Genomic DNA, 27,877 nt, shown 5'->3' with positions numbered 1-27,877 from the left:
TAGGTAAAATAAAGGGCTTGATTCGGGGTTGGGAGGAAGAAGAAAAAAGAGAGGTTTTTTTATGGTGTTTGGGGGTTGTACAAACAATACCTTAAGAAAGAGAAGAAGAAGAGAGATAAAAGAGAGAGAGAGAGAGAGAGAAAATATTACACAAAGGCCAACATGCCTCAATCCTCAAATCACTGAATAATTGTATTAATCAACTCTATCTCTTGTGTTCATCATCGTGAGCTTAGAGTTTATATTTTTCATTGATTAATAAAATTTCACTACTTACCTATTAAAAAAAATAAGTCACCACAAGTCATGCCAAAACTTTACTCTAGTTCCATCACCCATCTTATACTAAAGATACCATGAAAAAGTCGACCAATCATGTCTTATGGATTTACAAAGGCTAACCGTAAAAACTTGACATCACTTTGGTGCACCAACTCCCCCCCCCCCCCCCCAAGGCACTTCCCATACTCCACCTCTATCACCATCCTCCAGAGTAGCTTTCTTTTAGGACCAAACCTCCACAACCACTTCTATAATAAAGTTAGATTTAATCTTCTCAAATTCCAAATGGCCTAACCCCTAATCTAAAGAAATGCACAAATTTGTGTCCAGTTTACCGAATGGAACTTGGACTCCTCACCTAAACCACTCCATAAGAACTCTCACAATAACTTTGCAATATGGTTAGCCAACTCACCCAAAATAGGAAAGATAGAAAGAAAATAAGAAGACAAGTTCGAAAGAGTACTTTTAATTAGCGTAACTTTATCTCCCTTAGATAAATAAAGTTGCTTCCACCTTGCCAACCTCTTTTCCATCTTTTCAAGAATTGGATCCCAAATTTTCTTCTCTTTGAATTTAGCCCCCAAAGGCTGACCATTTACATCCCAAAATAGCCACCAACTCCTCCAAGTTAGTGCATTTACATTAGTTTGCACAAAACTTTGACTCTATTTTAAAATAAGAGCCTACTTTTTCTACTTTAGTTAACGATTTCTCAAAACACTTACATCCAATTTTCTATTTCTTTCTCTATTCTATTAAAATATTATTTCCTACTATTGAATTTTAATTTTCATATTTCACCCCTCTCTTCCTCAACCACAATCTACACAAAACAAAGCAAATAACTTATCCTCCTCACCTCTCCACATCGTGGTCCTTGTTGCCGCCACTACTATTGCTTAGGATCATCTGTTGGTGCTGGTGCTGGTAGTGAGAATGGGTTGAGAGTGAGGTAAGGTGATGAGGTAGCAGGTTGCCATTGGAGACCTCCTCAATCATCATGTTGCACGCACCTTCCTCTTTGTACAAATCTATGGAGTAAGGCTTCTCTGACAAGTACATGGTGGTGGCTTTCTGTTTTATGGGAGATGGGTGTTTTTGTTAATGTTTCAAAGAGTGATTTAGAGGGAGATGAGGTTGATTGAGGTGAGAAGTTTAGTATGTACTGTGTGGGAGTGGGAGTGAGAGTAAGGGTTCATTTTGTAGGGATTGAATGTGGTTAATTTTTTAGATTTTTTTTCACTTTATGCAAACTATAATTTAGGGGTTTTCATTTTTCAGGTCTCTTTCTTACATTCAATTGTTCAGGTCTTATCCAAAAATTGTACGATTTGTGAGAGAGGAGACCTCAGTCACTAAGAGAGAAGAGAAAAAACAAAGACTGGGACAGAGAGAGAGAGACAAAGCGCCTCTGTAGTGAGAAAGAAGAAATGAATAAAAATAAAAAATGAAATGCATAAGCTACAATGCCTCCTAAATTGGACAGGCACTGTAGCAAAATTTTATTTTTCCCAATGGGTACATAAGCAGATAAGCTGATGTGAGTGTCTTTTGAGGTTTCTTAGGCAAATTTAGAGTTATATATCATTTTCACTCAGCTAATATGAATGCTCTTAGGTACATCCCAACTGGGACCAAATTTGACTTGCTCAAGTTAACCTTCAATCCGGACATGATTCAAATCATGAAAAAGAAAAACATAGATGTACAATAAAACACTTAATTAATTGTCATGGTATCAAAGCAATAGAAAACAATTGCTACCAATGCTAGGATTCCCCACCAACTCCAACATTACCCATCCCCATTGACCATACTAATCATTCTATTCAACTTTAGCAGCCACAACCATATGAAAAAAATTAGAGACTAAGCATTGGCAGCATCAACAAGGACAAACCCAGCTGCCATTGCAACCACCGACTAGGTCACCTGACCAAAGTGACAGAGTTCTCAATAAGCACTCCACAGTCCACAGTTGAGCCTTTACCGTGACTACTCTTCCCCCAAGACAATCACCAATTGAGTTTAAACCATCTAAGCTAGCCAAGATCTCACTCTAGGGTGCTGATTTACGCTGCTACTACTTAATTAATACTCTTGAGCCAATCCCCTCAGTGTTGAATGTTATTTCCCTTCTGGTCAATAACAATCCACCTCCAGTCAGTGTTGATTCCCTCTCCAATTGTGTTTTGCAGAATGTAATGCTGCTTTGATTGAGTAATTGATTCCAGTATGTGTCAATCCACCTTATTATGCCATGAGACAAGGTGCTCTATGGTATGTTTGGTGTCCTACTTAATACTCCCTCCATCACATATTGTTGGTCCTCTATTGCATTTTGAGATGTCCCAAATATGGTCTTGTTTGAATGGTCGATGAACACAATATTGATTACTTTCTTAAGTTAACTTTTATTTAAAATGTCAATACCCCACTTCCACAAGATTTTAAATTAAGAAGGGTGGATTTGGAATGTTATTTGAAAGATAGTGCATTAAATGATGTTTCCTTTAAAAGTTGAACAACAATATGGGACGGAGGGAGTAGTTGATTGATTCCTTGCAAGCCAATGATGTGTGTTGGTTATCTTTTAGGTAAACAGTTCTAGATAACCTATACTCAAAAATAAATATTGGGTTTTAGCATAGATTTGCTAGTAAGTTGCCACCCTTTTTATGCTTTTATCATATCACAATAGAAAAGCCTTTGGACTTGAACCTCAACTGATAGCAACTAATAATACAAGAAACCAATGCCAATTGAAACAGAACTCTCATAAAAACAGAGAGTATGGAAATCAGAGCTACATATGGATAGTAGAAAGTCCTTGCATGAAGCATATGTCAACTTACAGGTCTAGAAGATATAGCCTGAGCAATTTTGATATATGCCTACAAGACAGAAATATTCAAAATAAATTATTAGAGAACCATAAGAAGCAATTATAGATCAACCTCAATCGCTTGATAATTTAGATCTTAGTAGATGGGTAACGATGAGTTTTATTCTTGTAAAAGTATAGAAAATAAAAACCCAAAAAGGGTTAATACTTATATACAAAGTATATTATCAGTACTCTATCAAATTACATCTGTATTGAAACATTTTCTAGGAAGAGAACAAAAATTGCAACATGCCTCCTCCCCATGATTGTGAGAATAATTTTTGCCCTCTCTCTTTTCTTTCTTTTTCCCACATTTTTGTCAACATTCAACAATGTATAGATAAGATGCTGCATCATTTATCTCCCTAAAACTTTATACACCTTGTTTACTTTGAGATAAATTCCACGGTAAATGATTTAACACTATCGTAATGAAGATCACATATTAACTAAGGCACACATTTCTAGGGGTGTTTTAAGATCACTGGAATTGATGAATTGCTCAAACAACAAATTACAACCAGGAGAAAAAAAAATTTCAATATTTTCCTTGTGTGTGTGTGTATATATATATTCCAGTAAATGAATTTAGTAAAATTGAAGATAGAAAAATGATTCGTAACTGAAAGGTCTGTGACACCAGATGTTGGGTCCCTTGATGAAGAATTCTCCTGATTACTAGAAAATCCAATAGTTATGGCAACTAATAATGCTTCTACAGAAAATCAACTTGGGGTCAGAAAAGATTCTTCAGCATGAATATGCCTTCTAAAGAATTAGGGAATTTTAAATCATGCATAGAGTAAGGATATAAAGGCAGAAACATCTTCCCAGAAATCTCTGGCTACAATACAAATTCAAGGACTAAGTTCTAAAATTTTTTATTAGTAGAAGTTCTGCAAAACTTTTAAATTATTTTCACAACAACACGAAAGGAAGAACTGAGATAAACAGGCTCTGTACTAAAATATACCCTTAAATTACAATCAACAATGCAGGAAATCCAAAAAATCCAACAAATAAGATGGACAATGGCCCTCCATAGATATCCAAACAAATAATGACCTCAGACACACATGCTTAAGTCTATAAACAGTGAGTTCAATCCCCTCAAAGACCTGACCATCTCTCCCCCCAGAAAACCATTAACTGCCAATGAAATCTGACGATAGAAACACAAAACCGATTCCATTTCTCATCAAAGCCAAACCTCCCAATCATACATTAAGTACTCACATTTCACATGATCATAATCATTTTCAATATCCAGTTTACAAATCACCTTAGGGTTCCACTACAAATTTTATCATCCAAATTTCATTCGCAATGAGAACTAAATCCAAATTTGGCTTCCTTTTTTTTCAAATGCATTCTCTAACAACATGCTTCCCAAACACCCTCCTTGAAAAATTTTCCAAGACTTTGCTAGAAATTGTACACACTCCAAAACTTTAAAACTCATATCCATGGTTCTTTTTTTTCCTCCTACCGGAGGAGAATGACATAACATAGCAAAATAAATCGCAATTTCATCCATTCAAGATTCATTTTATGTGGTCAATGTGTGAGGCCAATGAAAACATGAGTCATTTGACTTTAAAGGTTCTAGGCTTAAAATAGTTTTTGATAAGCAATAAGTTTATTGATGTCAAAAAAGGGGAACACCCTAGTACACAGGGAGTGTACAAAGGATCAAACAATCAGGAACAAAAATTACAAGAATCTAAGAAATCAAGAAAAGATAAAAATGATTGGTTCTGCAAAGCAGCCAACCAATCCATTAAAGTTCTAAAGAAAAATAGCTTCAAGTCTGATATGGATCTCTCCTTATCTTCAAAGCACCGACTATTTCTCTCCCTCGAAAGGCACCACAATAAGCAATGTGGAACCATCAACCATATATACTCATTTCAATGATGGCCAAATCTGCCTTGCCAACATGCTAGAATCCCCACTACGGATTGTGGCATAACCCAACTCACTCCGAACAAACCGAACACCATAGCCCACAGATCCATTGCAACCAGACAATAAAGAAAAAGATGATCAACAGATTCACCATTACACTTGCACATACAGCACCAATCCAATATCCAAACCTTCCTTTTTCGTAAATTTTCAATCGTTAAGCATTTTCCTAAAGTAGCAGTCCAAACAAAGAAAGCTACTCGAGAAGGAATCTTCTGTTTTCAAATGCTTTTCCAAGATAAAGCAATAGTCATTAGAGCCCACTAAGAGACTATAATATTCCTTAACCATGAACCCTTCTCTCTATCAAATTTTCAGCACATCTTATCCTCACCAAACCCTCTCACCGAAGTACCATATATGGTATCCATGAAATCGGCCAGTGCCTCTAATTCCAGAGCATGCACACCCCTAAAGAAACTTACATCCCAATACAGGATTCAATTATCAAACTTCATAATCTCAGCCACACTAACCTCCTGATCTCAGCAAAATTTGAACAATTTAGGATAGTTGATTGCAAGAGATGTTTCACCACACCAACAACCTTACCAAAATTTCACCCTAGACCCATCCCCAATATCATATAGAATGTGGCGAGAAAAAGAGATCATCCTCGACTAATATTTTTCACAAGCCAACACCATATGGACCATTAATAGTCCTAGTACACCAGCCACCCCATTCACAACCATATGTCACCGCTATCACTTGCCTCCAAAGGGCAGCCCTCTCCATCCCAAATCTCCATAGCCACTTCCCAAGAAAAACTTCATTAAAAAGTCTTACCTTCTGTTTACAAGTACAGTAGTGCTGTACAAGAGTCCGCCTATAATATTTGCTTGATGTCTTTAAAGGTTAGGAGTCAATTCATAAAAAACTAATGGCCTGTTTGGTTGAAGGGGGAAGGAGGGAGAGTAGAGGGGAGTAGAGTAAAGTTGGCTAAAAATAAGTTAATTTTGTGCTAAATCTACTCCACTCTACTCTACTCCCCCTCTCTCCCTTCAATCCAAACGGACCATAAATGCAAATGCCTAGAGTTCTTTTTGGTCTTCTTACTCTTTCATGAGTACTATTCATGATATAGGATATTGTTCACAACCTTACACAATAACAAAATCCTCTCTTTTCTTCTTTCTTTGCAACCCAAACCAAACATTTTCAGGTAAATTACATATTTGGTCCATAAACTTGACAATGTTTGTCAATTTGGTCTCCAACCTTTTGGTATTGTGTCAGTTTGGTCTTTGATGGATGAAAAATGCTGACAATTATTATTAAGGGCAAGGATCATTTTGACACAATACCAAAAGGTAAGAGACCAAAGTGACACATTTGAAAGGTCAATGGCCAAATTAACACAAAACGTAAAGGTTAGAGACCAAACACGTAATTTACCCAACATTTTCCCACCCCTAATTAATCCTACATACTTTCTTACCAAATGTCAAAAAATTTCAAACTCTAATTCATTCTACAAGCCCTATCCCTTTCTTCTAAAATCAAACCCACAAATTTTCCTTACCTTAAGCCCACCTCCAAGCATACAGACCAGTTTTCCCTAAATCTATCCTACATCGTTGTGCCATCTTAGACAAATTCAATATTCCATGAATATCATATTGTTGGCCAAACCAAAAAGGAAAAAAGAAACTTATAATATTGAACAAAGAAGTAAAAGATCAGTGATTGTTCCACATGAAATTTTAATTTAAAATAAATAATAATAATAATAAAAACCTTCAATATTGAGAAACAAGACGTACCGGACCAAGTTCGACCAATATTTTCCGAAGCTCTGCGGCTCTAATCTGCATCAGAACCATCAAGAACAGTGTAAAACAAACATGAAAAGAAGCAGAAAATCAAAGAATCGAAACGAAATGAGCGTTTTTTTTTTTTTTTTTTTTCCTGGAACATGAGGTCAGAGCGATCATAAACCCGGTCGAGGTAGCGGAGGGCGAACCAGTTGCCAAAAGTGGTACCGATCTGATAAAGGCGGCGAAATAGGATGAGCGGTTTCCTCCTATAGACGGCGGCGATCTTCGAGACGCTATATTCGGTCAAGGAATCGGCCTCGGAGGCGGTGAGGTCGAAGAGGTAGCCGGAGCGCTCGGTGAAGGAGTCGAAGTCGGCAGCCTTGCAACGGAGGAGGAGGAGACGGCGGTGAGGGAGACAGAGAGGTTTGGAGGGAGTGAAATTGGCGGGAAAGGAGGGTGTGGGAAAGAGTAGTAGCATTGCTTTGGTTTGGTTTGACGTGTGTGTTTTTGCTGATGAATCTCAGTTAGAACAGAAGTCACAAGCTGGTAATAACGGAAATGATTGATTTATGAATGAAACTACTACTACTGTGGTTCTGTGCAGTGTATGATAAATTAAGCTTTGTTTGATTTTTTGAGAGAGTTGAACAGTGCTGCCGTGCAGGCTAACGTCTCCTATGAGATCCTTGCATTTGTTATCCTTACTTTTTTTCTTTTTTTTCCTCCAGATAATTTTTTCTTAATAATATTATTCAAGAAATTATTTTATTAGTTACAATTATTTTAAAAAAGTATTTTGTGACTGTGAAGGGAAAATAGTGTAAAGGAGGAAGTTACGATGCAAACCCCAACCTCTTAGGTCTCGTTTGGTAATATTGTTTAAATAATAAAAATTATTATTTAAACACTACAATATATATTTTCACATTTTTTTTTCACTTATATGTATTTTCACAAAACTTAAACAACCTTACTAAAAATTCTTACCGAACGAGCCCCCTAAAAATTGCCTTTTTTATAAGAAAAACAAAGAAAGCCCCTAAAACCAAATTAGGAAAAAGAAAGCCTACACTATATCCTTCCTCGACTATTGGGGTTATGAAAGATACTCCAATGGCAAAGTTAGAAAAATGGAGTGTAAATTTGAGCAAAGTATGGTAAGTTTGTTTATTTTTGGATAAACTACATATTTAGTCTCTATTCTTTACACCATATTTTAATTTAATTTCTAATCTTTCAATTATGTCAATTTTTGACACGTCAGACTTTTCCATCTAAGAAATAATGGCACGACACTGAAAGGTTAGAAACTAAATTGACATAATTGAAAAGTTGGAGACTAAATTGAAATATGGTGTAAAAGAAAGAGACCAAAATCCAAATACATAATTTACCCTTTATTTTTTCATACCTTCGTTTGGACTTTGGAGAATCCCTCTCTATTTATAGAGATTTCCATAAGGGTATTTTGGTCTTTCTCCCTTTTGTTACATCTATCAATTTTGCCTAGACACCGTACCCTTGTCATCTCCTCTAGGCAGATTCATAAGAAAAAGATAACCATCCCCCAAATTCAACATTGAGAGGAACTATTGAAGTAGCAATATGACTACCCATAATCCCAATCCTATGAAACTCACAAGCATCCTAGTTCATGCTCGGCGGTTCAAGGGCAAGTTGTAAAGATGTTAAGTGCAAAGATGCTAAAGACCGGAAGAAGAAGGGAAAGAAGCCAGTGCAGTGAAGTGTGTGGAGAATGCAGTGGTTGCTGCTTAAACGACATGAAGGGCCACCTAAACTACAAGACTGTCTTATTTACTTGTTGTACTACATGTAGTTTATTGATAGTTAATTTTATGTTCACACGTATGTGTTACACGTGCAATAACTGACTTCCTTATATTGTGGAAGTTAGTTTCTTCCCCTGTAGCTATAAAGTGATGCTTTGTACAGTTTTTGATTCATTGAGTAAAAATAGAGAATTACTCCAGAAGCTTCTCTCTCTGTTTTTCTCTCTAGCTTTCAAGCTCTTCTTTTCTCAGTTTCCCAAATCTTACACAAGTTCTAATAGGTCGTGCTAAACAAGTCTCCAAATAGATGCTTGAAATTTTTATCACTTACCAGGTCAACTAATACTTTAGTGATCGACAAGGATTTTTTTGATATGTAGTGATCGACAAGGCTTACTCTGTCATACTTGCGTAAAAGCATTTTTCAGCCATCATAACTACACTTCCCTGTTCAACAAAAAATATTTTTGGGTTGACCAAGATTTTATGCCACCCCAAACACATAAAAACACTGAAAATGTTTTCTAAATAACATTTTACGACGAATCAACGACAACATTAGTACATAATTAATCATAAACGATTTTTACGATTTATGGATATATGATTAAGATTTACCAAAAATAACTCGTGAAGAATAGGCCTTGTTTGAGTCCCACAAAAAATAGAAATGAAAATAGAATGCACTCAGTTTTCAAAGGAACCAAACATGACCGGAGCATGCCAACTTTTCCGGTTGACCTCAAACCTTAGCCTAAGATCAAGCTTTTATTTTAAATTTTTAGTTTAAATAACTAGCGAATCTTAATACAACAATACTACAATACCATTTAGTGCGAGATCATTTTTGTATAGAATGGCAACACCATTAACATAACTTTTATTATGCACCAATCACAATTAACAATTATAAAGAAAAAAAAATTGTGAAATTTGTTTTATATCTAGACTTATAGATCATCACAATTGGGCGAGGAGGATATGTATAAATGCTGTGGATATACATGGCATGCCAGTAGATCATGAATGGGAGCGTACAAATTGGAGGGCTTCACCAACATGCAAATTGATGGAAAGTCTGAGTTTTCTATAATCTTCATAGGTAAAAGGGACAAACTGGCGTGGGTTTTCAGAATCCACAAGTTCTGGTGGGGCTTCAACTGCCGCTTCCTTTGGTCCCAAGAAAAATGAAGCAATTGACACTCGTATACTTGCTTCCTTGCACTGTACTCGATGCTTTACATTACAAAACCTTCCATTGCTCCTACCTTCAACATATCAACAAAAATTATAAAAAATTTTAACTCAAAATTAATCCAAGGGCAGATAAATGGAAGGACAATGTTTCACTCCAAACATGTTTAGAGCTATTTTTTAATCCATTATGCAGTGAATTATAAGATTATTTTTGTGTATTATTTTAAAAAAATAATCATATGACTTAGTAAAAAAGTCATGTGACTAAAATTAAATATTTTTTTAAGGACAAAATTTAACTATAAAATTGGTTGTAGTCTTAGTCTACAATCTTACTCAATATCTATTTATTAGAGGTGAATTTTGACAAATTCTTACATCTTTTTTTTTTTTTTTTTTGAGGGGGCTTACATCTTTTTCTTATATCTTCTATGCTTGCAAAATTTCTAGAAAATTAAAGATCAATAACTACATTATCAATAAATTATTTAAATTACAAGTTTTCGTAAATTAAAATTATGCATAAAATATAAGTTTATAGATCATATAATAAATAATATCCGATTGACACAAAATTTGACATGTGTATTAAAAGTATAAAGAGTATATAATTCAATGGTTAAATTTTCAAAATATGTAATAATATTCATTTTATTGAGTAAGGTTGTAGGCAGAGGTTATAACCAATTTTGTAGCTAAATTTTGTCATTTTTTTAATCACTACATTATGAGTTAGAGCATGATAATTCTAACAAATAAATGAAAGACATACATGGCATCCTTTGCCTACCTTAGCAATGTCCCCAAGATTGACAAGGAGGGTGCCTGGCCAGGGATCAATGGATACAGAGGCACCAGACTTGTCCACGAATTCAAGACCGCTAACATTTTCATCATCTTGAAGTAGGGTTAGGAATCCAGAATCTGTGTGCATTCGTAGAGCAGTGGATCCTACAGTTTGAGGGGTGAAGTTGTATTTGTTAATTCTAAGATGACAAGACCATCCCTTGAACAATTTGCTCGCCAACCCCACACTTTTGGCCAACATTCGCCCTAAATCAATGGCCAGATCATGTATTGCTTGAGTATACATCAGTATTATCTCTCTGGCAATAAGAGCAGCTCAATTAGAATCAATTAATGTGATTAAACTCTAGTCGTTTCTCTCTTTGTTTCTAAATGATATTTAATAAAGAAGAAAACTAGTTGAAAATAGTTTTGAAAAGGAAAACAAGTTCAAACATATGCATAAAAACTATGCACCAGAACATGGGGGTAGTTGCTCTAGGAAGATTTAAAATTACAATCAATTTTACTACTAAAAATTTACAAATTAATAATGTAATTGGTGTCACGTTAACAATAATATCCATTACATCACCCATTGCTCTAAAATTCAAATCTACAACCACCTTGCCAAATGTTTAAGAAAGATTGTATCATTCCCTAAAATTATAGAATAAGGTGTTGCCTTCAATGATTTCTCTCTTGTAAGAGTAAAGAGTATGCTTTCTTCTCCTCACTATTGCATTACAAATTTGAAGCTTACAAATTGATGTGAATGATTTATGCCACTTCAACAACATAATAAATAAATATTTGAATTACTTTTTTGTAAATGGTGACTAATCAATTTGTAAGATTTATATAAAAAAATTTGTAGTACTCCAATCATTACTCGCCCCTCAAATAATATTAGATTGCCAAACAAAGATATTGTTTTCTTTTATTTATTTAAAAAATTACATCAAGTTAAATTCATAGATAATAAATTTCATTAATATTACACCACACAATAATTAAAAATTAAAATAAGATTTCCAGCTTTCCTATTGGATTATGTCATCTCCGGACTTAATATAACCATATACATAAAATTTAATGTTAATAGGAAGTTACATAATATCCAACCCATAAATTCTTTTTTTTTAAATAACTTTAAAAGGATAAAGTCTTTTTTTTTTTTTTTTTTTGAGAACTAATTTAGAGTTATCTTTTCCAACTTGTACAATTTATTGAACTATCAAGGTATATTATTTAAACAAGATATTTGATTCATTAAAAAAGTCATCTGACTAAAACTATACATGTAAAACCTCTTTAATCGCCAAATCATGGATTGAAATACAAAAATCAAAATTTGAATATTTTACAAATATGACAGTAATTAATATTAATATTAATATTTTACATTAAAAAAAAGGCTATTTTTACTTAATAATATTATTTTTAAAATTATTTTGATAATTAAGACTATTTTAAAAGTATATAGGGAAATTGCATTTTTTAAAGTTCCAACATAGAAGAGATGAGTTCTATTGAAAGTATGTAACTCATCTCTTGGATGCTAAAAACACTCATTTCTCGTAAGGATGATATTCAAAACAGACTATTTCTCAAAAGAGCAATGTTTATTACACATTTTGTTGCACACACATTTACACACACATAAAAAAATAAATAAATAAAAACAATTGAGCTTGTAACTTGAAGTCAAGATTTTGTTCGGGGGCCTTTTTCGGTTGCCAAGCCAGGTGTGGTCTGTTGGAGGGATGACTTTACTAGGTCAGGGTTCTTTTTGGGGATTTGCATCCGAAACTCAACATTGGGCCATGTGGTCTAATGGCTTCCGGCGTATTTTTAAGCCTACAAAATCATTAAGGCCAAAGTCTAAGAATCATGATAACGGTTGAATAAATATGTAATATGTGTTTGATATAATAGCTTTGATTAGTAGTTTGTAATAGTAGTTGAAATAAAGCAATTTATTTAGAGGTAAAGTAATCATGTACTCAACGATGTAAATTTAAATATATGGAAGCAAAGTCACTTATCTTTATATGGTTTATAGCTCCAGCTGTGTAACATCAATGAACTGATAGGATTCCAGCAAAATGCCAGCGGTAGAGGCTAGTTAAGCTTGCCCCTCTTATCATGCATTTAAATGAGTTTAAGCCTTGGTTAATAATTGTAATAGTAGTTGGAATAAAGTAATATGTATTTAAATGTGAAGCAATAATATACTCAATGATGTAAATTTAAAAATAAGGAAGCACAGTCACTTATCTTTGTATAGTTTGTAGCCCCAACTGTACAGCTCCTGTGAGTTGATAATATCACAACAGAGTGACTCCAGCGGTAGAGAGGCAGATTGCCATAATAACTTCAAGATTAAGGGGAAAAATGGGTGCAACTAGAAAGAGAGAGAGTATGTCCAGCTATGTGTATGGGCTAGTTAAGCTTGCCCTTCTTATCATGCACTTAAATGAGTTTTCCCCTTGACAATGCTATTTTGGTTTTTGTGAAGTTATAAATAGTGTTACCTTCCATGAGAAGTGCTTTTGTATAGAGTATATATGCCTTCTAAGAGAAAGGCTTTATGTAAGATGGATTTGTGCCTTCCATGAGAAAGACTTTGATATGAGATATTGGTACTTTCTAGGAGAAGGACTTTAGCATTAGAAGTTCATGCATTCCATGAGAAGGGCTTTTATAAGATAGGTGGAGAAGAGTATTGAAATGTGTTTATGGGCAGTAAAACAGTAGAATTTCAGAGTGAGAAAGTATGAGAGTGGAGTTTCAAAGAGCTGTGGTGTGTTATATGTAATGGTGTAGTGTGTATAAGATTGTGTAAGAGAAGTGGAGAAAGAAATGTTTAGAGATATGAGCAGCAAAATATATGTATTTTCAGAATATGGAGAGTGAGATAATGAGTATAAGAGAGTAATAGTATTGTAGTGTGTTTAGCAAAGCTGCTGGGATTTTTTGTTATATAAAAGCTTATGAAGGGCATTTATGAGCTAAGAGCTGAAGAGTTTAGTTCCTAATTTGGAAACTAAAAACTCAGAAGTTCAGCACTTTATTAAAAGTTTCAGAAGATGATTAGAGGGAACGAGAAGTTTATGAGAGAGTTCCTTTTCTCCATTAGTGTCCCCCCCTTTGAGGTGTTGAGGAAGGGTCCCCTTTAGAGCTGAGTTTAAGAGGGTATTTTAGCAAAGAATATAAGCCAAAATCTGTCCCAAATAGCAATGAATCCTCAGAGAATCCATCTTAAGATTTGGCAAAAAATTGTATGTTTAAATTTAAGGTATTCTTGCTGTTTTGGATAAGAGCTGCTGGGGAAAGAGAAGCAGAAAATGAAAGTATTTTGGTAAGAAAAAGATAGTTATTTTGGCAAGAAAAAAGATAGTTATTTTAGTTGGTTTTGGTTTTAGCCAAAAGTGAAAAAATCAGTAATGCTCAGGTTGTTGGGTTAGCTGTCACAACTGTTCTAAAAAGGTTGTCCCAACTGTCAAGAAAAGTTATGACAGCTATCATGAAAAAGCTGTCCCAATTGTCAGGAAAAGCTGTGACAACTATCATGAGACAGCTGTTTGCTTTGGGCAAAAGCCAATGAGGTTAGATGGGTAATTTTAGACTGCTGGAGAGGTCATTTCATGGATTTGGCTGAAAAATGGTAAGATCTCTTTCAAGGGTATTTTGCTATTTTGGGTATAAGAGCTGGTTGCTAGGATTTCAGCATTAAATAGCTTATGATATCACTTCCAGCCAGGTGTTAAGTGTTGAATACACTGTTAGGGTTCAGTTGGAAATGCTTCTTTTTTCGGGTGTTTGTATTTTTGGCTCAAGGTTCCATTACAACACATTTCTAACAAGTAATAGAATAATTGGTTGAAAGTCAATGAAGTTTTAGGCTCTGCTTAGGAGTTCATAAGGGAAAGAAATGAAATGATTATAAGGAATAGAAAAGAAGGGAATGGAATGAAATGTATTTAAGTAAGAAAAAAGAATGAAAAAAAAAATTGAAATGGAATGAAATTAAGTAACATTGATTGGATGTTTTAAAATAAATGAATGGAAATGAATGAAAATGAATGGAATGTGAGTAATCTTGTTTGGGAGCAGTATTGAGGGAATGGAATGAAATCATTTTATGATAATATTATTATTAGACTCCTATTTTAAAATAAAGAGTTGAATATATAGGGGTATTTTGGAAGTTTTAGAAAAAAAATTAGTAAATCTAATTTCATTCCCTCCCATTTTTCTCAATTTCGAGGGGAATGAAAATTTGAAATTTTAAGGGAATAGAGAGGAATGAGTATTTCTTACTCATTCCATTCCATCCATTAAAACTCCCAAATAAAGGAATGGAAGAATATTCTAAAATGATTTTTTTCATTCCTTTCTATTCCATTTTCTCCTCCCAAGCGAGGCCTTAGAGATTTAGTCAAGGTCTTATTGTGTTGTGACATAATCTTGGTGAGCAAGAAGAGTGTTTAATGCTCCGCTCTGGCAGCTAGTAGAGAAATATATGGTCAGATTGTGGTAGACAACAACGGGTATTAGAGATATCATGAATATTTTGTATAGAGAGAGATAAAAGATAGCCAATCAGATTAGGCCACGTGTTTGAGTTGGATTTTAGTTAAAAGAAGTAGTGTAGTTTATGTAGAATGATATAATGAAGTTTATAAATTTGTATGGCAACAACTGGGAATTGAATGAACAGTTATTTTCCCAGCAGTTAGATGGCTGGGTATATTGAGTATTTGTCATATGATGAAAGTTAAGTTTTAGAAAAAGAGCAATGAGGAATTTTATTTGAATGTTATGTTGATGTGGAAAATTGTGAGAGTTTTAGAAGTTTCGGTTATATATATATATAGATTAAAGAGGGACTCACTTCCTTGCCTAGAGGCAACAACTTAATGGCCTATTTGAATTGAGGGGAGAGGGAGGAGGAGTGGAGAGAAGTAGATTAGAGTTAGTTAAAAATAGGCTAATTTTGAGTTAATTCCACTCTACTTTACTCTACTCCCCCTCCCTTTCCCTCAGTCCAAACGAACCATAAATATCTTTTCTCTCTTGACGACATCAGTTCAGTCTTCTCCCTTAATTAGCAACGTCATGGTTTTCCTCTATGATTTCTTGCTTGCTCCGTTTATTTTATCTGAAAATTTTTGCATATTTGCTTGGTTTTGAATCTTTTGATTTTGAAATTTTTTTGCGTTGAATCTTAGGGTTTCAGAATGATTTTTCTGTTGTGGGTCCAACCCACGTGATAGCCCATTTAATGGGCTTGCATCAAGAATTCTAATTCAAAGGGAATTAGGATTTGGTGAACTCCTTGGAAAGCAAAAGGAAAATTGAATTAGGAGACCGTGTCTTAGAAGACAAAAGCCTTATTTGGTAAGGTTTGGATAGCACTTCTTTCTACTTAAAGTCAAGTTGCGTTTTCTCTTTTTTTTTTTTTTTTTGCCGGTTTTCTTGACTTTGGGGACAAAATTTACTGTGCGTGTACTGTGCGTATACTGTTCATGCACTATTTACGCAATATTTAATATTAAAAATAGGTCCTACGGTACTATTCACACATTTAAAAATTATTTTGCTACAGTGTTTTCAGCAACAATCAGTTTTTATCAACTTTCAGCAACAATAAGTGCTATCCAAATGGACCCTTTATATATAAATAAGGTTCGTATGGTTTTGTGATGGTGTGCCTCATATATAAGAGAAGACAAAGCAACAAGGTTTGTGGTGTAGAGAAAAAGAAGACAACCAAAAAGAGAGCAAAGTATTGTCGTATTTGAGAGAGATAATTAGTATGTGTGAGAGCAAAAAAAAAAAAAAAAATTAGTTGTAAGATACAAAAAGAATGTGTATGAGAACAAAAAAAAACAAAGAAATATTTTTTTCTTTAATCATGAGACATACACGAAATATTATAATTAATTTAATAATAGTGAAATTATTTAGAATTTGTTCTAAAGAAATAGTTTTCCTTCAAATGAATTCTTTATTCTTATTGGCCATTAAAATCTCTAGACGCCGAAGGGTGACGTTAAAGGAAAGCGTAACCTTATCGGGCATTTCTCAATTGACTAAGAACCAAATACTTCAATGAGCCAAAAAGAAAAAACAAAATTTGTTTCACCAGTCAAATGACACTAGGCGAGGAAGTCAATCCTCTTTATTCATAGATTTTTTTTATTTTTTTTTTTAAGTATATTTCTTTATTATTAGATTAAGATGCCAATTTTTAGTATGAGAAGGATTTGAACAACAAATCTCTTATATTTAACCATTAAAAACTTTACAAGTTAAGTTAATTGAAATTTACTATTTAAGTATAATTTGACTCAACTAATTAAAACATGTGCCAATTGATTAACTGAAATCTATTTTTTAAGTATAATTTGACTTAGCTAATTTAAACATGTGTAATATTGGACTGTTAGGGGAAAAAAATGCTGTAGTCTACATAAGGACCCTACGATTTCTCCAAATTTGGAGAGAAAATAGAATGCCCCTAAATGGTGGGCCAGAGTGTCATGTTTTCCAACGGAGCAAACAAGGGAAAAAACAAAAAAGGTCATAGAAACTTCCCGATGAACCCATAAAAAAAAATAAAATAAAATAAAATAAAAACAACTTCCCGATGAAAAGTCATAAAGCCTTATCCACACATATATCCTATAAACTACAGTATAAAAGTAACAACTACCATATTAAGGTGCTCCTACGTACATTCCTTTATTTTATTGGCAATAAGGTTCCGAGTTCCAGAATTATCCTTATCGCCAATAAAATAAAGGATCAGGTTCCGAGTTTCGGAATCATCCTTATCGCCGATAAAATAAAGAATTGGAACAGTAAATTGTCAAAAAATAAAAATAAAAAACCTACCCATGTTATAAAACTACCCCATTCTGAATAAAACTTTCCAGTTTCCACTAACCTATGTTCTCGGGGCGGCGGCACTTCTTGTTCAGGGGTTCAAATGAACCTCTTGACTTCAATATATATATATATATATATAAAATAATTTTTTATTAGTTTATTTTATGCTTAAAAATATTTATGCATATATTGGTTGAAATCTTGCACACTTTAATCATAGATCAATACAACCTAAAATCAATGGCGGCTCTAGGAGTTTTTTTTTAGAGAGGTCATTAAAAAATTTACATTAAATAAAATTTAATACAAAAAAAACTTGAATATATCGAGCCATAAAAAAAATGCAAATATATAAAATTTTACAACTTCTACAAGTTTTTATATTTTTAAATCATTACATGATAGTTTATTATTAGTTTTTATTATTTATTGTCAATGTGACTAGGAGTGACATTTTTATTTTGTTAAGTTTGTATAAAATTTATTTATTTTTATGCAGTTATCATCATTTTTCTAAAAATATTTTAAACTAAAATGACAAAATGCAACCCACTGACACTATATTATTTATTAACCCACACATCGATATTCATTCATATATAAATATTACACTAAATATCTACTTAACTAATCAAATATTTGAACAGTTGCTAACTTTACTATTTTTTTTCTTTAATTACATACTAACATAAATAATACACTAAATGTCTAATTGTTGTTTAGTTTTAGACAAGGGTGGCGGCACTTGTTGTTCAGCGGATTCAAATGAACCCTGTAACTTCAAAAAAAAAAAAAAAAAAAAGCTAAAATGCAAAACTGACTTTCGAAGTTTCATCAGATTTCATTTCAATTTTTTAACTTGGTTTTCGTTCATTTTAGTCCTCTAAGTTTCAAGTTTATTTAATTAAAGCTTTTTCCTCAACATTTGTTCTATGTTGTGGTTAATTTTTCATTTTTTTAAAATTTTTGTTCAAAATTTTTAAATTAAAAAAATTTAATTAATGATTGAAAAATATTTTTTAGATTTTTTTTTTCAAAATTTTTTAATAAAAGTTGACAAAAGTCCTTAATTAAATAAATATGAAACTTAGAAGATTAAAAATAAAAAAAAGTAAAATTAGAAGACTAAAATAAAATTTAAAAAAATTTAGAGTGTCAGCTTTAAATTTTAGCTAAAAACTAATTATATATAAAAAAATAATTTTATATATAATTTTTAAAAAAGAATCTCATCTGACGTTGGAAGCAGTGTGATGAGGCTAGTGTTCAATAATAGCCCATAAAATCCAACCACAAGGCAGTGAGTAGTAGTATAATATGAAATGAATGAATGCCCACAGCCCACTAAGGCACTAACCATCAGACATTCTCACAGTACTCTCTAGTCCACACTCTCCGCTCCTAAAATTAAGTCCACCCACCATCGTCTCTCCCAAAATGGCCGACGCTGCTATCCGATTCGGAATCATAGGCTGCGCCGAGATAGCTCGCAAGGTGTCGCGTGCAATCACACTCGCTCCCAACGCCAAACTCGCCGCCGTAGGCAGTCGGTCCCACGAGAAGGCCGCTCGATTCGCTGCCGAAAACAACTTCCCTCCCGATGCGAAGGTCTACGGGTCCTACGAGGCAGTACTCGACGACCCAAACGTGGACGCCGTGTATGTCCCCTTGCCGACGAGCCTTCACGTCCGGTGGGCCGTGCTCGCCGCCCGGAAGAAGAAGCACGTGCTGCTGGAGAAGCCTGTGGCTCTCAACGCCGTCGAGTTCGATGCCATCGTCGAGGCTTGTGAATCCAATGGGGTGCAGTTCATGGACGGAACCATGTGGATGCATAACCCTCGGACTGCCAAGATGAAAGAATTCCTCTCTGATATGCAGCGTTTCGGTCAGCCCAAATCGGTATGTATGGCTTTTGATTTCTTTATTTCTCTTTTCATTCATTTCATGCTTTGTTGTTAATGAATTAGTGCTACATTTTTTATTTTGTCTAAAGTAAGTGTAATTTTACAGGAAAATTGCAGTTATGAAGTCAGTTTTTCCGTTATTAGTTACACTCAACCCTCTCTATAGTTTAGAATACCTCACCTCTCTTTAAAATGCAAACTATATGTTAACCTGGATGACTGAAAAAATGCGTTAAAAAATCTTGTAACTTCGTATTTTACTCTCCACTTAAATTGTGTTCCACATCCTCTCTAAATAGGAAATTTGGGATTTTAAAAGTTTTTTTTTTTTCGAGATTTTTAAAAACCTTTTTATTAAATAGTTTGCATTTCAAATGAGGTGAGTATCTTATTCTAAACTAGAGGGAAGGTGAGTGAAAAAAAAAAAAAAAAAAAATTCTTGGGGATGGTCGCTACTATTGTTCCTTGATTTTATTTAGTCTTTCCTTATATGTTGTAATCCTGGAAGTTTTAATTCAAGGGAACATTCTGGGACATGTTGAATTTGATTAAAAATATAGGATTTAGAGAATTTTTCTCTATGAATTGGTGCTAACTCCGGCCAGTCCTAAGTGTTGATTCTTAGGTTATTATTATTATTATTTTTTTATATAATATTTTTATTATCTTTCTCGATGCTGATTCTAAGAAACTGATTTTTATTTTAACTTCTGTTCTTGTCGAATTTTTGATGCATCAATATGGTCTCAGAGCCTAACCCTGAACCAATAAACTAGCCCTGAACAACCCAAACACTGTGACCGAAACCCCTCTTTTCACCACCCAAAGTTGTGAAACCACCACAAAATGCCAACCATATCCATCCACATATTGATCTCAATAGCAGCCCAAACACCATCGTCAAGGCTGAATCTACCCAATCTTAGGTGTTAATTCTTAGGTTTTCTATCCTTGATGTTGGTTCTAAGAAACCCCAGGTGCTGATTTTTATTTATTGTTGTTGTTGAATTTTTGCTAAATGAATGTCTTGAGTGTAGTTAATTATAGTAGGTTTATGAAAAGTTGAATTAACAATGAGGTCAAAACTCAGTATAAACTTATCAATAAAAAAAGGAGAAAAAAGAAGATAAATAAAATATACAATTTTTTTTTTTTTTTTTTGATAGGTAATAAAAACTTTATTGATAAGAAAAGTAAAAGGAGTTTACAATAGTAAACTCACTGCAAAAAAGCGGATACAAACAGATTAAAGGGAAAAGCTAACATAATTAATGAAATCAAGCAAAGAAGTACAATGCGTAAAACCCTAAATACGATACCATTCAAACAAAGTCCTAGTTAGTAAAGACTTCAAAAGGTCCACAGTTCTTTTAGTGTCCTCAAATGTTTGGACATTGTGTTCCTTCCAAGTTAACCACATAAGACACGCTGGTACCATATTCCAAACATTGGAAGAATGAATGCCCAACCAATTCCACCATGTAGAAAGTAGAGAGACTACTGTCTTTGGCATCACCCATTGAACCCCAAACAAGTAGAAGACTTCACTCCACAAGGTATGGACAAACTTGCAATGTAGTAATAAATGATCCACAGTTTCCTCCTCACACCGACATAGGCAACACCAATTAACAAGAGGCAAGTTCTTCTTAACAAGGTTATCTATTGTGAGAATCCCACCCCTAGTAGTTGTCCATAAGAAAAAAGACACTCTTCTAGGAACCTTAACACTCCGGATGCATTGCCAAGGGAAAAAAACCAACGGAGTTTTCAATAATGATTTATAAAAAGAATGCACATCAAAGACACCACTACGATTCAATTGCCAAGCCTTGGTATCATCAAACCCCCCCACCCCCCACCCACATATGTATTTTGGATGAGATATGGTACAAGCTTTAACTTATGTTCACATTCATAGGTGGGGAAGAGGGGAAAGTTTCACAATGAAATAAAGTACGGTCATTAGAAGTTTAAGATAGTTGTACATACATTTTGACAAATCTAAAAGCTCAAAGATTCCCAAAGAGCTCTCTCACCCACAATTAGCACATCACAAGATATTCCTAGCCTAAATCTCTAATTACGGCATGCAAAACTAAAATTTATGAAGACACTAATGAATACCTACAAGAATTTTTAATTTTATTATATATATGTAAATTCCTAGAAGAAGTCTTAGATGTGAGATGACCTAAGATGAGTTAACTTCATTCTTTTAACTGACTTCACTGCAATTTCCACCTCTCCCCCCTTCTCTCTCTCTCTGTGAAAACAAACTTTGATACATGCTCAGGCATGTGCGAATATGCTACTAATGAAAAAGCAAGCAACAGAACAAGTTAGACTCTGCTTTTCCTTGGCTTGTACTTGGATTTCACCCCATTGGTGTCTTTAATGATTATTAGTTTCAAAAAGCATATGATGTCCCTGATGAGAGTTAATGCTATGTATGGCCTTCATTATGTGGAGCATAGCTTTGGTTCTCTTTTATAGCTTCCAACTCTACTACCACTCTTACCATCATCAAAATGGGTGTGTGTGCAATTTGTAGGCAATCTTGTCTGCTAATGAAATTGTAGAACTAAAACATGGAAATTCTAAATGAGATGGAAAACTTTTTCTAGTTATCCTAAAAAGTCTTGAATATTTATTTTGATTGAACCTTTGGTGTTGAGGCTTCTGCAAAGTTTTCTACCTTTATCCAGTGTAGAAGGGAAAAATCTGACATAGAGTAGCAGAGAATTGGTTTAGATGTTGGATAAGATGACTCAATGATTTCCTGGTCCTCTAATGCAAGAGATTGAATTTTATGGCCGCCTTGATGATGCAATGTGTCTATAAGAATTTTTAACCTGATTTCTGCTGCTCATTTCACTGATTACTCCTTTTAAGTAATCATGTTTAATACAAGTAAGAGTATAGGATTAAATATAAAAAAAAAAGGTTTAGGAGAAAAAAAAATTGTAATGAATTTGTTTAAATGATATGGTAAATATAATAGTGATTCTATGTGGCTATTTTTGATAAATTCAATAGTTACAACTGCCTGAAGAGAGAAAGGGGGGGGGGGGGTTTGGTTGAACTCTGGATGTCTCAATTGGAAACACTAGCAAACAATAATATCGTTAAAAGGTCAGATCCTAGTGTTAAGGGCACATCTGATGTTTATCAAAGAAGTACGGGGCATGTTTTTGAAGTTAATTAGTTATTTTCAAATTTTTGATGCTTCATGAAGTTCTGCATGCATTTTTAGTAAGCATCTGAGAACTAGTGTATTTAATGTGGTTATGGGTGGCTCCCATGCTGAAGTTTCTGTTCAATGTAGGTGGCAAATAATCAGGGTTAAGGCATTAATGTTAGCAGCTGATAAATAATTTCATTTTTGAAGATTTATTTATTTATTTTAGTTTTCTAAGAAAATCGGTTTTGGATCTACAGATACAAACCATCTTTACATTTGCTGCTGATCCTGATTTTCTTAAGAATGACATTCGCGTCAAGCCAGATCTTGATGCGCATGGTGCTCTTGGAGATGCTGGGTGGTATTGCATAAGGTCAATCCTGTGGGTTGCTGACTATGAGTTGCCTAAAACAGTAATAGCCTTGCATGGAGCAGTATTAAATGATGCAGGAGTGATTTTATCTTGTGGTGCTTCTCTACACTGGGACGATGGGAAAGTAGCCACCTTTCACTGCTCTTTCTTGTCACATTTGACCATGGATATAACTGCTATTGGGACGAAGGGAACTTTACATCTTCATGATTTTGTCGTCCCTTTTCAAGAAAAGGAGGCTTCTTTTTCTGCGGGTACTGAGTGCTGGTTCAATGAACTTGTGTCAGGATGGGAACCGCCGCCAAGTAAGCACACTGTCACCACAGATCTTCCTCAGGAGGCTCTCATGGTGAAGGAATTTTCTAATTTGGTAGAAACTATCAAAGTGAAGGGCTCGAAACCTGAGAAGAAGTGGCCAACCATCAGTAGGAAAACGCAGCTAGTATTAGATGCAGTCAAGGCATCAATTGAAAAAGGCTTTGAGCCTGTAGAGGTCGGGAATTAATTGAAATGTCTCGATACTGTGGTTTCTCATTGAACTGTATTGCTGTTTATTGCATGTCAAATAAGGCATTGTCATTCTGGTATCGACTTGACACATGCATATTTATATTTATATATTCTGATGTTTGCTTGTTTGTATTGATATGCAAAGCCTGTTATGCGGTGCTTTCAAGATTTGATTGTGAATTGGAAGGCTACTTTATAGTAGTTTGTTTCACACCAAATTAGCATACATATGAAGTGGAAACTTGATTGGAATGCCCTGTTACTTGTTAGTACGGCTGGATTGAGATGCATTCATCTACTGCTCCATGGAAGCATGATATACCAAGTTATGAGCGCAAAGCCAAGGCACCACATATAGGTGAATTAAACCACGAAGATGAGCATTTCCCCAAAACCTGTTCTTTTAAAATTTTCCATTACCGAATTGGGCATTATATGAAAATCATTCTGGAACGGCTCTGGATTATGTGAAGTCGAGTTTGAGAGAGAGCCTACGAGTGATCCAAACCATCATGAAAATGCTTAAAAACATTTGAGTTCATTACATATTGTTCGACACTAATCAGTAATCTCTTAATGGTAGTAGTCTGAATTCTGAATTTTAACCCTTTACCTGTTTCAATGCGAAATGTGATAAATGTATTTTAATTTAAAGTAATTTTTTAAGCCTCATCCAATTACAACCAACTGCCAGACACATATGATCATGCTATGCAAGCTACAAAGGCACCGACCTAGTGCAAGGTTCTAATAATCTAATTGAGCCTCTACATGAAGTAGAAAGTACTCAGGTTAGAATATTGTATACCTATGGTTTGTTTGTTAATGCATTAATTTGAAAGGTTTGAAGTTCATACTGGGTGGTGGGGTGGTAATTTCACTAATGGTGCCTTGAGTCTAAAGAAAAGACCATCCATGTCTACTATTACCATGGTTTCTAAGTGCATAAACAAAAATTAAAACCATGCATGAGCATACAAGAAATTGACATCTTATAGAAAGTTGTAAACAAGGTAGGCCCAAAGCTTAGGCCTAAGGCCCCTATTACAAAACAGCCCTCACCCCTCATTATTTTTTTTTAAAAAAAATCCAAAACTTTATGATAATAATTAGTTTTTATTTTTAAAAAATGGTTGTGAACTATTTTTCACTCATTTAATAAGGCCTCCAAAATATTAGACCAATAGAAATTCAACCCAATTGAAACCTAAATTGTTTGAAAAAAAAAATTTGTTGTAAATGTGTTGAATCATTGATAATAATGATTAATTTCTCCTAACAATGTGATGCTTTAATTTTTGTAAACCAATATCTTATATAGTAGATTGTCAATTTAGCCACCTGAGCTCTTACATGGCCATACACCAAGCAATCCCTTTCTCTCTTAACACCAAAATAAAAAATGAAAAATTAAATTACAACTTTACTTAATTATACATAACTTTATATCCAAGATAAAGTAAACCCCCTTTAAAAAAAAGTTCCATTTAATTTTGTTATATTTTATGCTTGAATTTTGATATTTGATTCTTTATATGAACTTTACTTTGGTTTGGTTAGTATTAATCCATCAAGTTATGTATTTAATTCATTAAATTAACCTTAATTTGGTTAATATTAAAAAAATTATTCAATTTTATATTTAAATATAAAAGACTGTACCTAAATTTATTGCCTTAGAACCCAAACTATATCGAGCCGGCTATGACTACAAAAAAAAAAAAAAAAAAAGGGGGGGGGGTGGGTCTCATGAAATATTGTTTTTCAAAAATGGTGGCTCAAGTGATGATGTTGCCCTCTTAGACCAGAGATTTTATATTGGAGTTGACACTTCTTTTATTAAAACATTAAAAAAACCTAAAAAACAAAAATAGTATTTATTTCATAAATAATTTTGAATTTTCATTATTCTAGATTATAAAAAGAAAAATTACATAACTTTGTTTCCTAGGTACCATCTAAAAAAAAAATTTCTTTGATTCCTAGTTACATTTAAAAAAAAATGTAAAATTACATAAATAAGCATGTACTAAAACCATTGATATAAGTTTAGAAGTTACATTATAGATATGGGAAGAGAATAGGCACTCGTTTTGCTCGACTGAAGTCAGTCTTCTAGGAATTAATGGCCATGGATTCATGTCATGCAAATATAAAAGTATAATACAACATTCTAAATATGTCATAGAAAGCAAATTGTTCACGTGAGCGTTTAAAAAGCTTATTTGAAACCCTAATCTATAGTTGCATGTTCATGTTTTGATCATCCCATATCATATATATATATATATATGAACATGATTGCAAAAATTAAAAAGCTAAATTGGAAACTATACCCCTAAAGTTTAGGGGTGTTTGGATTTTATACCCTGAAGTTTCAAAATTTGAATTTTACTTCCTAAAGTTCTATTTTGTTTTCATCAGCAATCACTCTATCATATTTTCCATTAAGTGCCACAAAAACTTGCCACGTGACACGCGTTTAGTTTATCCAATAAAATGATACCGCATCATTTTTGTAGCCCAAAAAAAATTAAAAATGACATAGCATAATAAATATGACATGGCATTATTTTATTGGATGAATTAAACACACATGGCAAACTTATGTTGCACTTAACGGAAAATACAGATGGAAGGGCTATTGATGTTAACAAAGTAAAATTTTAGGTGGTAAAATCCATATTCTGAAATTTCAAGAAGTAAAATCCAAACACCCCAAAACTTTGGGAGTGTAGTTTGCAATCATATTTTTTTCTGCAATCATCTTTTTAAATTTTTTTAATTAATCATCTATTTTTAGAAGATATATCAACTTATTTATAAACATAACTATCGATGAAATTTGTCTTGTGCATGTAAGTACTCTCTTCACTTTAAGCTTAAGCTAATGAGATTTTGACATCTAATTAATTATAATTAATTAGGTGAGAACAAATCATAATTTACTAATTATAATCACGTATAGTTAATCCTAAGTTTAAGAATACATCCTGCTAAAACTTGACATGGCTTGATCTCTTATTCTATTTGTACGATCATTAGGAGTTATGATTTTCCCTTGAAATTGGCATTTTGGTCATCTAATAGTCAAAATGACATTTGTACCCTTATGTTATGAAATTTCTCTTTTACCCTTGGTTTAAGATTAAGGAACGGGTTACAAAATGGGTTTCTACAATCTTACTTACAAATACTTATTGAGTGAGGCCTTACAAGCATGTGAGGTGAAATCTTTATAGTCGTGTGTTTGGTATCACTTGCCCAACTCATACATACATGACACACATACATGCCTACACCACACACACGTATGGGTTGGATTCAAATTATACATAGTGTAACTTTTGTCAACGTTACACCATGTAATAACTTTCCATTGAATGTTTTGTTTTTCGACAAACCCTCATTTGGATTAAATTATCTCCTTATAGCTTTCACACTTGCAAATATCTTTTTGATCAAAGATTAATATCTAACTCATCTACAGAAAAAGTGTAAATTTCAAGTTTGTTGTTTTTTAAAATTATGCATAAAAGTAAATTTATGAATTGAATAATATATAACATTATACTAAAATGAAATTTGACATGCATGTTAATAAGAATGAGAATGTATAATTCATTGATGAAAATTTTAAACGGGAAAAAAGAGATTCCCCCCCCCCCCCCTTTATATTGGGGTAGGTTACAATCACCCCCCCCCCCCCCCCCCAAAAACAAAACTTTAAAATTGAGGAATTTTCCCCTTCATGTATTGTAAATGAGCAAATAGCCCCTACTATCAACTTCTCTATTAAAAATAATGAAATCTTTTGATTCTTGAAATATTCCATTGTGTAATAACTAAAACACCCCAACTAATTACTAAGCTCTTTCCCTTTTATGTTTGGGACTTTGGGGTAGTTTACAATTTCCCTCATAAACTTTGAAATCGAGCAATTTCCTCCTTTATATTTTGAAAATTAGCAAATATTCCCAAGGTTGGCCCAGCATAATTTGGGGCCTAAGGTGAAAATTTTACGTGGGACATTAACATAATTTGGGGCTTAAGGTGAAAAATTCCATTGTGTAAACATTAACTAGATAAAATTATTTAATATTAATTAAATTAAGAATAATTTGATGCATTAAATTCATAAATTGATGAATAATACTAAATAAACTAAGGTTAATTTCATATATAAGACTGATTATCATAATTGAAGCATATATTTTATCTAAATGAAATTAAAAAAATTTACTTTAACTTGGATAAATGATGATGCATAGTTAAGTATAGTTGTAATCTAAAATTTTTATTTTATATCTTCTTTTTTAAGAGAGAGAGAGAG

General features: G+C 33.5%; 3 protein-coding genes across 4 annotated transcripts in view; 1 reads left to right on the top strand and 2 right to left on the bottom strand.

Moving 5' to 3' along the window:
- The window catches only part of LOC112034147 (uncharacterized aarF domain-containing protein kinase At1g71810, chloroplastic), a 28,139-nt gene extending 20,562 nt beyond the window's left edge, over positions 1-7,577 (bottom strand). The window contains exons 1-3 of one of the 2 annotated variants that reach the window (XM_065770433.1): positions 7,055-7,576; positions 6,907-6,954; positions 3,141-3,179 (exon numbers count right to left, since the gene is read on the bottom strand). In XM_065770433.1, the coding sequence (XP_065626505.1) occupies positions 3,141-3,179; positions 6,907-6,954; positions 7,055-7,378 (411 nt within the window). In that variant the 5' untranslated portion in view covers positions 7,379-7,576. Of the gene's footprint in view, positions 1-3,140; positions 3,180-6,906; positions 6,955-7,054 lie in introns of both variants that reach the window. The other variant, XM_065770434.1, reaches the window with a different exon arrangement.
- A 2,133-nt stretch (positions 7,578-9,710) lies between these two features.
- Positions 9,711-11,158, bottom strand: LOC112034330 (2-oxoglutarate-dependent dioxygenase DAO). The gene is made up of 3 exons (XM_024067145.1): positions 11,130-11,158; positions 10,674-10,993; positions 9,711-9,958 (listed from the first exon to the last, which is right to left on the bottom strand). Exons 1-3 carry the CDS (start codon positions 11,156-11,158, stop codon positions 9,711-9,713), a joined length of 597 nt encoding a protein of 198 aa, XP_023922913.1.
- A 7,717-nt stretch (positions 11,159-18,875) lies between these two features.
- LOC112034070 (uncharacterized oxidoreductase At4g09670) lies at positions 18,876-23,680 on the top strand. The gene is made up of 2 exons (XM_024066865.2): positions 18,876-19,472; positions 22,919-23,680. Exons 1-2 carry the CDS (start codon positions 19,011-19,013, stop codon positions 23,537-23,539), a joined length of 1,083 nt encoding a protein of 360 aa, XP_023922633.2. The 5' UTR covers positions 18,876-19,010; the 3' UTR covers positions 23,540-23,680.
- The last annotated feature ends 4,197 nt before the right edge of the window (positions 23,681-27,877 follow it).

This window comes from Quercus suber, unplaced genomic scaffold, assembly GCF_002906115.3.
Source record: "Quercus suber isolate HL8 unplaced genomic scaffold, Cork oak 2.0 scaffold_31, whole genome shotgun sequence".
NCBI lineage: Eukaryota > Viridiplantae > Streptophyta > Magnoliopsida > Fagales > Fagaceae > Quercus > Quercus suber.
The sequence above is the reverse complement of the archived record's forward strand: the minus strand, read 5'-3'. Positions and strand labels throughout refer to the sequence as shown.

Excerpts from the sequence above, each read along its gene's own strand:
- LOC112034330 (XM_024067145.1), bottom strand. The coding sequence starts at position 11,158 with ATGTTCTGGTGCATAGTTTTTATGCATAT. Across the intron at positions 10,994-11,129 it reads TGCATAGTTTTTATGCATAT|AGAGATAATACTGATGTATA; the intron begins GTTTGAACTTGT and ends TCTTATTGCCAG. Across the intron at positions 9,959-10,673 it reads TGGGGACATTGCTAAGGTAG|GTAGGAGCAATGGAAGGTTT; the intron begins GCAAAGGATGCC and ends GATATGTTGAAG.
- LOC112034070 (XM_024066865.2), top strand. The coding sequence starts at position 19,011 with ATGGCCGACGCTGCTATCCGATTCGGAATCATAGGCTGCGCCGAGATA. Across the intron at positions 19,473-22,918 it reads GTTTCGGTCAGCCCAAATCG|ATACAAACCATCTTTACATT; the intron begins GTATGTATGGCT and ends TTGGATCTACAG.